Genomic DNA, 13,092 nt, shown 5'->3' on the forward strand with positions numbered 1-13,092 from the left:
ATTCAATCCACAAGCAAAATCATCATTGTTCACAAAGATCAATGACTTGGATTTTTTTTTGCTCCCTATGCCACTTTCTGAAGATACTTCCTTAATAAAAAGTGGAAGAATATATATATATATATAAACCCCAATGTTTACCTATTTTGTTACTTTGGTTTAATTTTTTTTGATCACCTTGATTTCAAATGTTCAAAATTTAGATAAATTGTCTTTTGTTGAATAAAATAGTTGTTTAAATTACTAAAAATATAATGGTATTGATGTAATAAGTCACATAACAAATCACCACAATTTGTATTTAAGTAATTTTTTTTATATAATCATAAATATTTTTGTTTATTTTACGACATAAGATTAGTAAGTAAACTATTCTCCAATCCTAAAATTCGAATTTAATTTGATAAAAGTCCTTCCACTCAAGTGAAAAGAGTAGAATTGAAACAAGTTGAATGTTTACTAAATGAGTGAAGAACAGCATCTGGGCCCTGAAAAAGCTTAACAATGTGACAGGTGCAAAAGTTGGATCCATTAGGTCTGCCCCAACCAAGGTTTGAAATCAGAATTTAATCCCATTTAAACCCAAACTATTTTCTTTTCTCTTTGAAAAAAAAAAATCATCCCCATGATTCTTATCCAATCTGAAAAAGAAAGAGTGGTCCTAATTTTCTTCTATTAGTAGGTTGATCCACTTATCAATTACAAATCAATAATCACTTGACTAAGCTTTCACCATTAACATTACAAATAAAAATTAAGAAGACATAAACCTTATCATTGATTTGATTTAACACTCTACATATTTCCGTTTTCTTGGTTTATATTAATCTAAGATCCCATAGAGATTCTCTCTCAAAGCTCTAGCTGTTGACGTAACATGAGTCAGAAATTTAATTAAATTAAAATGGAATGAATCACGTGAAACCCAACGTTCTCTTCTTCCACAATCTCATTTCAGGATCGAGCCTTGCAACATTTCTAGCCGGTTCTGATTTACATCTTGTGAGAACTACAGGCCCTACATTTCCCTGCTGCTCTGTTTTCGATTCTTGACTTCTCTCAGTTTCTTCTATTTCTTTCTCTTCAATTTTGCTGCAAAAACCGGGCTTTTCTTCAGTTTCCGAATTTCTACAAATCGACTCTTTCTCTTCTTCGTCTTCAAATCCTCTCTTCGCTACCTCTGCTTCTTCATTTGTTTCATGGTTGGCTAAAGGTGACCCCCAAAATCTACAAGCTAAAGAAGAAGACCTGTACGGAGCTGATCGACAACGTGTTAAAATCAAAGCATTTTTTGGTGGTGATGAACAAGAAGAAGATGCAAATATCTTAGCTTCCTCTTCCTCTTCACTTCCTTCCATTTTGTTCCCATATTTCGATGAATCTTCTCTAGTTTGGGGTTTTCTGCAAGAGCCCATAAGGAAAAAAGTCCCCCATTTCTCCCAAGAGGGTTTAACAAAAGGCTTGGCCTTGACTTTCCCAGGGAAATTATGGCAAAAAAGAGCATTAGTGATCCATTTACAGCGGCTGCTGCGACAAATAGGAGCACCTGGTGGAGCGGTTTGTTTGGAGCGTCTGACCCGAACCTGACCCATGCAAGTGACTTTAGGCGAAGAAGGCTCTTGGGTTTCGATGGGGGTGTGCTTTCTTCTAACAAACATGGGGCTGGAACGTGACCTTCCCCTGCTTCTACTTCCAACGTTGCTTCTCAGAAAACGCATCAATTGTGGCGGATACTTCTCTCCCCGACAGGGGCTCGATATGGGTTTCGACGACACCTTCATTTTCACGCGCGCACACACACAAAAAAAAAAAGAAAACCTTTCCTTCTTCTTTAAAGATTCCAGAGATTTCTCGTTTATCCTGTCTGTCTTTATCTACACGAGTTTCTTTGATGTTTTGAGTTATATACTTACATGAAGGTCTAGAGTTTGGAGAATGAAAGATTTGCAGTATGGTTATTTGTCATTTTCTGAAAGCATGTGGGTGTTATTTGCGTCTGGGAATAGGTGACTTTGGTTGTGGGTAGAAAATGAAGAAGGTATTGTAGACAGTGTTGGTCACTGCTCATCTTCCTTTATTATATTTCTGTCTATAGATATATATTTGCACGGATGGGTGAATGAATCCAATGACTGAAAGTGTTTTTTTTTTATTTGCTTTTAGATTGATGGATTAGGGATGTGTTTTGGGCATCTAGGTGGGATGTTGGTTCAGTGTGGTAACATCCAGGCTATGGTTTGGAACAGTGGTTTGCAGGATAAATGAAGTGTGGTTTACTCAGTGGCTACCAAACCAAGCATTCATGATTGGATGCTGATTGATGCTTTTGTTTTTTAAGGGAAACGACCAACTGAACCAAAGTACTCAATTTCAAATATATAATCTATAATAATTTTTAAAATTAATTATTCAATTTAAATTTTGTTAGACCTAATAAAATAAAATATTGTATGTTAAATTTTTTAAAAATTTATTCAATAATAAATATAGGTGGAGTGATAATAAATTTGTATTTTAATATAATTGAACACACACATGATCTTTAAATCTATAATGGTTTTATTTAAAATGTTATAAAATTATAAAAGACAAAAATATTATCATAACAACATTAATTATAATAGAAAAGAATAGGTATTTTTGTAATTTCATAATTAAATTGGCGATTTGATTAAATATAACACCAACTTAATAAAATACTTAAATATTGTAAATGTAAATATAGTAAGTATATACTTAAATTGGATTGACATTAACATTGTCGCCAATGCAAGAGGATGTGGGTTCGAGTTTGTGAGTTGGGAAGGGACTATGAGTAACTTTAGGTGGCATTATATTAAAAAGAACAGGTATTATCAAAACATATAATGTGATTGATATATATAGAGAAATTATTTTATGAATCATTCCTACCACATCATCCATGGTCCCTTTTTAATTATTTAATGACATTTCAATAATCTTTTTCTATGTCATTAACACATAATATTGGTAATTTTTTTTACTCTGAACATTGAACATTGGATCCAAAACTTTAAACCTTGAACCCTGGACCCAAACTTAAACCATGAACCTGAACCCTAACTTCAAACCCTAAACATCGAACCCAAACCACGAACCGCAAACAGAAATGGAGAAGGTAGGAAAACAGAGAGAGAAACAGAAGAGAATGAAAAAAAATGAAAAAAGAAGGAAAGTTTAAAGAATATAAAAGAAAAAATTAAATTGCTTAAAATGAAAAAATATGGGGATCAATTGTATAATTTAACCTAAATTTTTTGTTTGAAATGATGATTTAGCGTGTCACTTCAGCTTATCGTTACACCGTTAACGGTAATTAACGACTTAGTTACTAAAATGTTACAATACTATAACGTAAGTGACTAAAACGTAACATTTTAAATATCAGTGACTAAAATGTAACCTAAGGTGAACAAAAGTGACCATGGGTGTAGTTTACCTTTGTTTTTATTTCCATTATCTATAGTTTAAGTTTCAATTTGTTGAATCAAAATCACATCCATAATTTTGGAGAAAAAATGTTGACAAATTAAGGTCTAATTCTTATACTTTTCTTATTTATTCGATACACAAACTGTAAATGTATTTTTTAGAGGTCTAAATTTTGCACTATAAAATTTGTTATATCCCTTCGTCAAAGGGAAATGTATTAGCCTAAAAGGCATCGTTGACTCTGCATTGACTTTCTAAGCATGACCATCCATCCTACCTCAAATGGAACCAACCACCCGGGCTTAAGGGTGAACGTTATCCTAATGTGAACACAAACCTAAGGCAATAAGAAGTTTATTTAGGCTTAACTACCTCGTACTGATAGAGTCCCATGATATGTGCCAATAATTATCCGTTACCCATTTAATCGAATTGAATGTATATCTTGACACATCATACTTGTAGACAAGAGGACCTCTCTTATAAATAACTTGAGAACGATGAACAAAGGATCGACCTTTTGGTATCCTAAAGTTACTCTGAACATTTGTTTTGCCAATCAGTCTGTCCTCTTATCCTTGTCCCAACTCTCAACCGCTATAGGAGAACTGATCTCCATTACCCGTCTTGACATTTTCCTTACCCTGCATTATCCTCATCCCTTGTCATATCAAGTATCAACAACTGGTGTCTCTGGGAGTAAGGTCATATTATTACTTTTCGTAACATTCGGGACCCTCCGTGAACCTTTTGGGCTCTCAACGGAGGTAAGGCATATCTTCAATATCTTGGCCCTTTCATGAACCCTTTGGGATCTCAGTGAAGGTGAGACATATCTTCAATATTTAGACCTCTTCGTGAACCCTTCGATCACTATGAATTGCTAGTGACTAACATGTATTACACATTTATTATGTTTCAATGAATAGGTCGTATCCCTTACATTTTATTACCAACAGTCAGCTTGAATCTTTTCCATTTTACATTTCTAATAATCTAAAAAATTTTATATAAAGTAAACGACCTACCAAAGTGCCAGACTGAGATTCCCAATACTTAATACAAATTGTTGTGGTTACTCACATATTAAAAAAACCACGAGTTGAAGTATTGATAATTTCTGAATTTATGATTATAACTTTATAACGTAAAGTAGTTATACAACTGTCTTGCATACCATCCGTAGTAGAAACAACAAAGTAATAAATCCAATGTACTAAGAGAAAAGTAAAAATTTTTATTACTATGAAAAACATATTACAATATAAAATCAATTTTCAACATCAAGCCCTTGCCAACACCCTCGACAGGCTTATTACTAAGAGGATCCTCATCACCATTTGATATTTTGATTTCCCTACTCGATGCATCATCTTAAGCTTTTGTACCCTCCCTCTAAAAAATATTAGATACACACAAGGGCCTCATTCTCTTCGAATACTTATCCCACTTAGGGTCATCAGGATTGAAATATTGAACCTAATGTCCTTCCCCTTGTAGCTTATAATACTTTCAAGGGGATTGAGGTCCAGGCTATACATGTAGATGGGCTCATGGTGTAGTTGCATCCCCAAGATGGCCTTCCTCATGCCAAGTCTGAGGCATTGACAACATTCTCCTCAATCTGGGACTTGGTAAGGGTATGGGCCTACTGCTCCACTTTCAACTTCTCCTCCTTCCAAGCTAAAGTTGCTTGAGTTGTGTATCATTCAGTATTGTATTTCTCTATTTGGTCCCACTAAAACTTAACATCATCCCTAACTTTCTTCTTAGCAGCCTTCCACTTCCCCACTACAACTAGAGCCTTATCCTTATCAGCCTTAGCAATATTGGATGACTCATGCAAATCTATGACAGTCCGCATAGAGATCTCAACAACAACCCTTATTCCCTTAAAGAGATCTTCAAAACTTACGCACAAACATCACATTATGACCACCCCAAGGGCTTTAATAAGATTATGGGAATAAAAGATTGCTTACTATGTGGAGCCTCGAAAGAATCTTATAAACCAATAGCCACCGCTTGTACAGAAATAGTGGTAGGAGGAGTAGCAAGGTTAATAACACTTTTCTCATAGCCTCTCGCAATGAGTAGAACACCTTTCACCAACGAAAAGGATTTTAGTTGAACTACCCCCCATTTTACCACTAAAGGGGGCTTTCCACACAACATCTCCTCATATAGTAGCGGACTCCTTTATTATCCCATCCACTCCGCTCTTAATGGAATGGCACGAAATGGACTTCTTTTTTAACGTAAAAGGAGCCTAGGGAGCTCGAAGAGGCTTCGCGGGAATAAAACCCCTCTTTCCCAAAATAGTAGGAACAATAGCATCAACGATAGGATCTTCGGTGCCTATCATACCTTCCTCGTCTAAGCCTAGAGAAAAAAAATAATATTTAAGACAATATTAGTACTGATATAAATAAAACACAAGGAAAATACTAATGTTGCTTTCACTTCTTAGAACGAGCAGGAAACACAAGTTTCTCCTTGACAATTTCATTCTCCTTCCAATTACGTATATAACCAAAATGACCACCACTCGAAAGAAGTTGTGGCAAATATTCAACTTCTCTAACCCTTTTAAAATAGAATATTGCTACTTTAGTCCCCCAAAATTTTTAAAATCTTAAATTAATAAATGGTAAAATTATAGTTTACCCCTAAAATGCTAGAATTTCAATTTAGTCATTTTGAAAACCATAAAGATATAAGTTAATACAAGGGTGGAACTGCATTTTAGCTTTCATACAAAAATATAATCTAATCTCAGCCCCTAAAAAATTCTGGCTTCGCCTTTGACCGCTCCATACAAGTCAAGGCAAATAAATTTGAAAACTTAAATACGAGTTTAATTTTTTATGACTTCCTTGTCATTAAGGTAAAGATGCATCCACGAGTTATTGGTGTAACACCCATTACCTGAGACCGTTGCCCGAGTCGAGCATGAGGCGTTACTTGACTTAACTTAAAAGTTCAGGGCATAAAATTTTACTTTTGAAATAATTTCACTATTCACAACAAATCTGTCCATCTGCACAGCAGTTACTAAATTAATTTTAACTCGAGCTACGAAACTCAAAATTTAGATCCGTAAATTTTCCCTAAAACTAGACTCGTATATATTTTTACCATAAATTTTTCAAAATTTTTAGTTCAGCCAATTAGTACAGTTTATTAGTTAAAGTCTCTCCTGTTTCACTGATCAACTGTCTTGACCTCTTGTCACTAAAATTTAATTATCTCATTGTACAGACTTCGGGTGGGTTTGGATGGGCGATTGGGTGCGGTGCGATGCGTTTAGTTTACTTTTTGTCTCACACTACAGTGTCTAATCTCACCGCCACTGCTGTTTTTACACTAACTGCAGGTAAACGCACCGCTCATTCAAACTCACCCTTCATATGGTGTTTTCAATTGTTTCTACAGAAAATAGACTCAATAAGGAATCTAGACATATAAATTAAAACTCATAACTATTTTTGTACAATTTTTAATGATTTTCCAAAGTCAGAACAGGGAATTCCGAAAACCACTTTGACCTTGTCTAACTAAAATGCAAATATCTCAGAATACATAATTCCTTTGTCTACACCGTTATTTTTCTATGAAAATAGACTCAATAAGCTTTAATTATATATCTCATCCACTCTCTAATTCATTTTATACTATCCTTGGTGATTTTTCAAAATCACGTCACTACTGCTGTCTCAAAACTGAATTACTACCAATTTTTACTTTTTCATGATTTCTATGCATAATTTAGCACCTAGACATTTATAACAACAAACACCTTCATACTTAGTCATTTTAATAACTATTCATCATCAAATATTTACATATCATCTTTTGGTCATATCTTAAGAATATACAATCGAAATGACTAAGTCCCTATACATGCTATAGCTCAAAACATTTATCGTCTTAAAAGACCGAGTTGTGGTGGTTGATAGTGTGAATGCTCTCTGACGTCTTCAAGATCCTAACTATGCTTGATAATACTATATGAAAGAAAAAGAAATAAAAGAAGTAAGTATAAAGCTTAGTAAGTTTACAAGTAAATAAATAACAACATTTATCATAAACAATTATATTCATAAATTTTCATTAAGCATTAAGATTTTTACTTTCTTCTTTACTTACTCTCTTACTCGTTTACTTACTTGCTTAACTTACACATTCGTTGCTGAAATTTCTTTTCTCAACTGATAACTGAGACATTTTCAATCCTTTATAACTCACCTGAATCTAGTTATCATGCTTTTGCTTGAACTTTCATGTAACTTAATTCATTTTCTAGCTCGTTGAATCACTTGGAATACTAAGGATACTCGGGTCTCTTGTCTGAATATAACATGCCAAAGCTATGTCCCAGACATAGTCTTACATGGGATGTTTCCTGTACTGCCAATGCCATATCCCAGATATAGTCTTACATGGGAGTTCTCATATCGGTGCCCATGCCATGTCCCAGACATGGTCGTACGGAGGACCTCTCATCTCGGTGCCAATGCCATATCCCAGACATGGTCTTCTTACATGAGATCTCTCATAGTATCAATGATGCCAATGCCATATCTCAAATATGGTCTTACATGGGATCTCATCACCCAAATGTCATGACATTTGTATCCGATACATTCCAAAAGTTTCAACGAGACTTTTTAATACTAATTCTCTATCGTATCATACTTGAGTCAACATTAAATAAATTCATGAAATAAATATATAATTGCTGGAAAATAACAGCATTAATAATAATTATCAAAATATTGTAGTTATTTACCATAAACTTACCTCAGTACAAAAATGTGATCAAATCTAACACTTTAGTCCTCAATCTTTTTCTTTCCCTAGTTTAGCTCCGAATTTCATTCTTCGTGATCTATACTTGAAAATTTAGCATATTTAATACCCACATTCATCAAAACAGTCCTTGACTCTAACTTTTACAAAATTATGATTTTGCCCCTAAACTTTTACATAATTACACTTTTTCCCCAAAGCTCAGAAATTAAACTTCATCTCTTATTCTTATGTTTTATAACATGCTGAACATTTTTCCCTTCTATGACAACATCAAATTCTTACTCTAACACTTACTTATGAACATTAGGTATTTTTGCCGATTATGTCAATATACTCGTTTTCACTTAAAATCGACTAGCAAAAGTTGTTTAACATAATTTCTAGCTTCATATTCTACCATAAAACATCAAAATAAACATATTTCACCTATGGGTATTCTTCCAAATATGAACCCTAGGTTAAACTATTGCTAGAATAAGCTAAATTAAGCTATCGGGATTCCAAAAACGTAAAGAACATTAAAAACGGGGCAAGAACAGACTTAAAATCGAGCTTGGAAGCTTGAAAAACCATAGCCATGGTTTCCCCTTGTGAAATTCGGCCATGGGGTTGAAGATGGACAAAAAATGGCTTTTAATTTTGTTTTTAATTCATTTTAATAACTAAATGACCAAAATGCCCTTAATGAAAAACTTTGGAAACATGCCTAACCATGTCCATTTTGTCTACCAAATTAACCAATGGTCTAATTACCATATAAGGACCTCCAATTTAAAATTTCATAACAATTGGACACCACTAACATGTAGAACTCAACTTTTGCACTTTTTATAATTTAGTCCTTTTGACTAAATTGAGTGCCCAAACGCCGAAATTTTCGAACGAAATTTTCACGAAATCATTTTGTGAAATCGTAGACCATAAAAATATAATAAAATAATTTTTTTCCTCATCGGATTTGTCGTCCCGAAACCACTGTTCCGACTAGACCCAAAATCAGGATGTTACAATTGGAAACAATAGGAACTTGTATTTGTGGCATCAAATTTAAGGGTTTGTTTGGACAACACAGAGCAATTGAATAAAAGTGTAATTACTAGGGTAGTAATTATACTCTTATTACAAAGAATTGTAATTCCCTATACGTGTTTGGCTGACAAAGTGTAATTATATCATAATTTCTCATGTCATGTTTGGTATTATAAATTGTAATTACACAATTACATAATTTATATTTTTAAAAATATTGATTACTATAAAAATTATTGGTATGATAAAACAATTCTAATCAAGTAACAAATTAAAATCAAATCATCATATGTATTATGTTAGTTTAAAAAGTAGTTGATGAAGTTGATAATACGATTATTGATAAAATAGCAAGAAAAATAAACATTATATGCAATTTTATCTAATTGTTCTAATGTGTATTTGTTGGGTTATTTTCCCTTTAATATTTAACATATGCTCCTTATTATCATTTATTGGTCATTGACCGAGTTAATCATCATTTGAATTTGAGTTTGCATTAATAAGATGATCAAGATCTCATTCTTTCATGTACTCTTTGAAGTACGGGTCATCTCAATTTCATCTATGATTGAGGTTATGAAATATGCAACATGCTATACGATCCAACCTTGGCTGTTTATGTTATACTAATGTGATGTTAATATGAGAAATATTTTTAGGACAACAAATGTTCTCTCAATCACATTTCGAAGTTTTGAATGTCTAAAATTAAATAATTCACTAGCTGTCGATGGTGCTTGTATATGACACCATTGTCTCAAATGGTATTATATCCTATGATATGATGCAAGACAACCTTTTCTATTTACATAATTAGCATTTACCTTATAATATTTGGGTTCACAGACTCTAATTATAAAACTCATATAAACTTAATTTAGAAAAGTCTTATGCTAGGTTTTATTCTTTTTTACAATACATAAATTAAGTTAAAAATAATATAAAATTTATAATATATAACCTTTATAAAAAAAGTTTTATATATTGTCCAAAACTTTTATAACTATAAATAATATAATTTTTTCATAAATTTTTTATAAATAAGTTATGATAAAAAAATTATAACATTTTTATGAATAAATATATTATTTTATAATATATAAGTAGGTTATATCCATACTTGATCATAATTTTATTATAAATAAATATTTTATAATATTTTTATAACATGAAAATCTTTTTATAATAAACTTTTAGTCAAAACTGTAGAATATTTTAAGATTTAAATAATATAACTGTATAAAATATACAAATTACTTTTATAATATAATTTTTAAAATTTATAATATAAGAATTTTTTTATTGTATCCATTCCAAACACGTATAATTGGATTGAATTCAATTACATTAAATTTGATAAGACTCACCGAATAGTTACCCAAATATATCTTATATAATTACAAATAATTTCATTCAAATTCAATTTTTAGATGATTTTCTTAACCCTGTCTTCAATGGCATCTAATATCTTGAAAAAGCTTTTAATTTTATCAGTCGTTGGGTTGGTTAATGAAATGATAGTAAAATCTCGTTTTTATTTGGCTATTTTACCCATTTGACCCAACCCTAGTTCAAAAACATTCACCAAAATGACCTCAAATGAACAGTAAAATTGAGTTATGGGAAATAGATGGCCGATATCACTTTTTTTCTATTAAAAAAATAATTTTTGGGGTTTTTGAAACTAGATGGCTGGCACCATGTATTTTTTTTAAAAAAAATTTTGGGTGTTGACACACTGATGGCCGATACCTCTTTATCTGATTAAAAAAATATTTTTTTTGTGGCAGTGGTGCCGGCCAACAAAGGGCCAAAATCACCCAACAAAAAAATTGGGAATATTACAACATAACCCCTCATTATTTTCCCATCTTTTTATATTTCTCAAGTTTAATTACATATTTTATATTTTAAAACAATATTGAACTACTTATCATATTTTTTAATTATTATTGCATCACTTACATTATTATTAAATTTAAAAATTAAATTAAAATATATTGAACTACATATTTTATAAAATTTAAAATTTTCATGATTAAATTTTCCCATCATATTTGAATTTTCATGATTTTTTAAAAGTTTTGTTTTTATTTTGTTAAATGTAACTTGATTGTTGTTAAACTCAAGTATAAATAATAAATTAAGCCTAAAAATTATATTTATTTTTAAATGTAATGATAATTTTTGGAGGTGGTTTTGATAAAAAGTTGTTAAAGTTATCTTATTTTAATATATTATTTAAGAACTTCAAATGAAAGTATTTTAAAACTATTTATTAATTTTAATATTAAATTTTATAATTGTGAAAATATATTAAAATGCTAAATACAGTATCCGAAATGACAATAATTGATACTAAGCTAGTTAATTTTCAAATCAAAAGTAGTTAATTTAAAATTAATTTAAATTTACTATGCACAATTAAATTATATGTTTTTGATAAATTAAAATCTGCTTTAATGAATTTCGTCTTTTATAATAATTCAAATAAACATTGTTAAATTATTGTTTTTATTTTAAAAATAACGAGTAATATATTTATAAAATATGCAATTCAATATATTTTAAATTAATTTTAAATTTAAAAATAATGTGAGTGATGTAATAATAATTAAAAAACATGATAAGTAGTTCAATATTGTTTTAAAATATAAAATATGTAATTAAACTTGGGAAATAAAAAAAGATGGAGAAACAAGGAGGGGTTATGTTGCAATATTCCCAATTTTTTTTTGTTGGGTGATTTTGGCCCTTTGTTTACCGGCACCACTTCCCCAAATTTTTTTTAATCAAATAAAAGGGTGCCGGCCATCAGTGTGCCAGCACCCAAAAATTTTTAAAATATATATATGGTGCCGATCATCTAGTGTTCAAAACCCAAAAAAATATTTTCTAATAGAAAAAAAAGTGGTGCCGGCTATCTATTTCCCATAACTAAATTTTACTGTTCATTTCAGATCATTTTGGTGAATGTTTTTGAATCAGGATTATTTTTATAAATATTATATTTTTTTGAGTTAAAAAGGGGTAAAATAGCCTTTTTATTTTGGTGCAAAAAAACCAAGCCAAACCCAGCACACAATCAACTATTCCTTGCTAAGCAACCCATAGGCCCTATCCGGTTCCACCGACTGAAGAAAATCACCTGACGGTACTTCGTATAGCTGGGCTGTCCATGTATCAGGAGCAACTCTTCTGGCCATTGCATCAGCCGTCTTGTTGGCCGTACGATTGACATAGTTAACCATGACCAACTAGCCTCGTAAACACAATCGACGAAGATGAGAAATCAACGCATCTTCCATGCCATCTGACTACCTTCGCTGCAGGCGTAAAACATATGTATTTCTTTATAGGAACAATATATTTGAAAATTTTGAAAGTTGGGAGTACTTTTTCAAAAATATTATTTTATATAATTTTTAGATAACTAAATAAATATATAAGCTATTTTATCAAAATAATCCAAAAAAAATTTATATTTACAAAAATAACCCAGGTTAAAAAACAATCACCAAAATAACCTGAAATTAACAGTAAAATGGGGTTGTGGCCTGTCAATGGCCGGCACCACCTGGTATTTTGGACCCATGATTGCCTGATAATTGTATCAGACTTAAAAAAAATATTTTTTTTTTGGCTTGTCAATTGCTGGAACCAGTGTATTTTTTTTAAATCGTATCATACTGGTATACAGGGAAAAAAAAGAAAAAAAATTTTAGGTGCTGGCCTGTCAATGGCCGGCACCACCTTTATGTAATTTTTTTTTTTACATTTTGGGCTATCATT

At 31.4% G+C, this 13,092-nt stretch overlaps 1 protein-coding gene across 1 annotated transcript; it reads right to left on the minus strand.

Moving 5' to 3' along the window:
• Positions 1–754: 754 nt before the first annotated feature.
• LOC105799804 (uncharacterized) lies at positions 755–2,283 on the minus strand. Its single transcript, XM_012630553.2, has one exon. It carries the CDS (start codon positions 1,779–1,781, stop codon positions 915–917), a length of 867 nt encoding a protein of 288 aa, XP_012486007.1. The 5' UTR covers positions 1,782–2,283; the 3' UTR covers positions 755–914.
• Between the last annotated feature and the right edge of the window lie 10,809 nt (positions 2,284–13,092).

This window comes from Gossypium raimondii, chromosome 9, assembly GCF_025698545.1.
Source record: "Gossypium raimondii isolate GPD5lz chromosome 9, ASM2569854v1, whole genome shotgun sequence".
NCBI lineage: Eukaryota > Viridiplantae > Streptophyta > Magnoliopsida > Malvales > Malvaceae > Gossypium > Gossypium raimondii.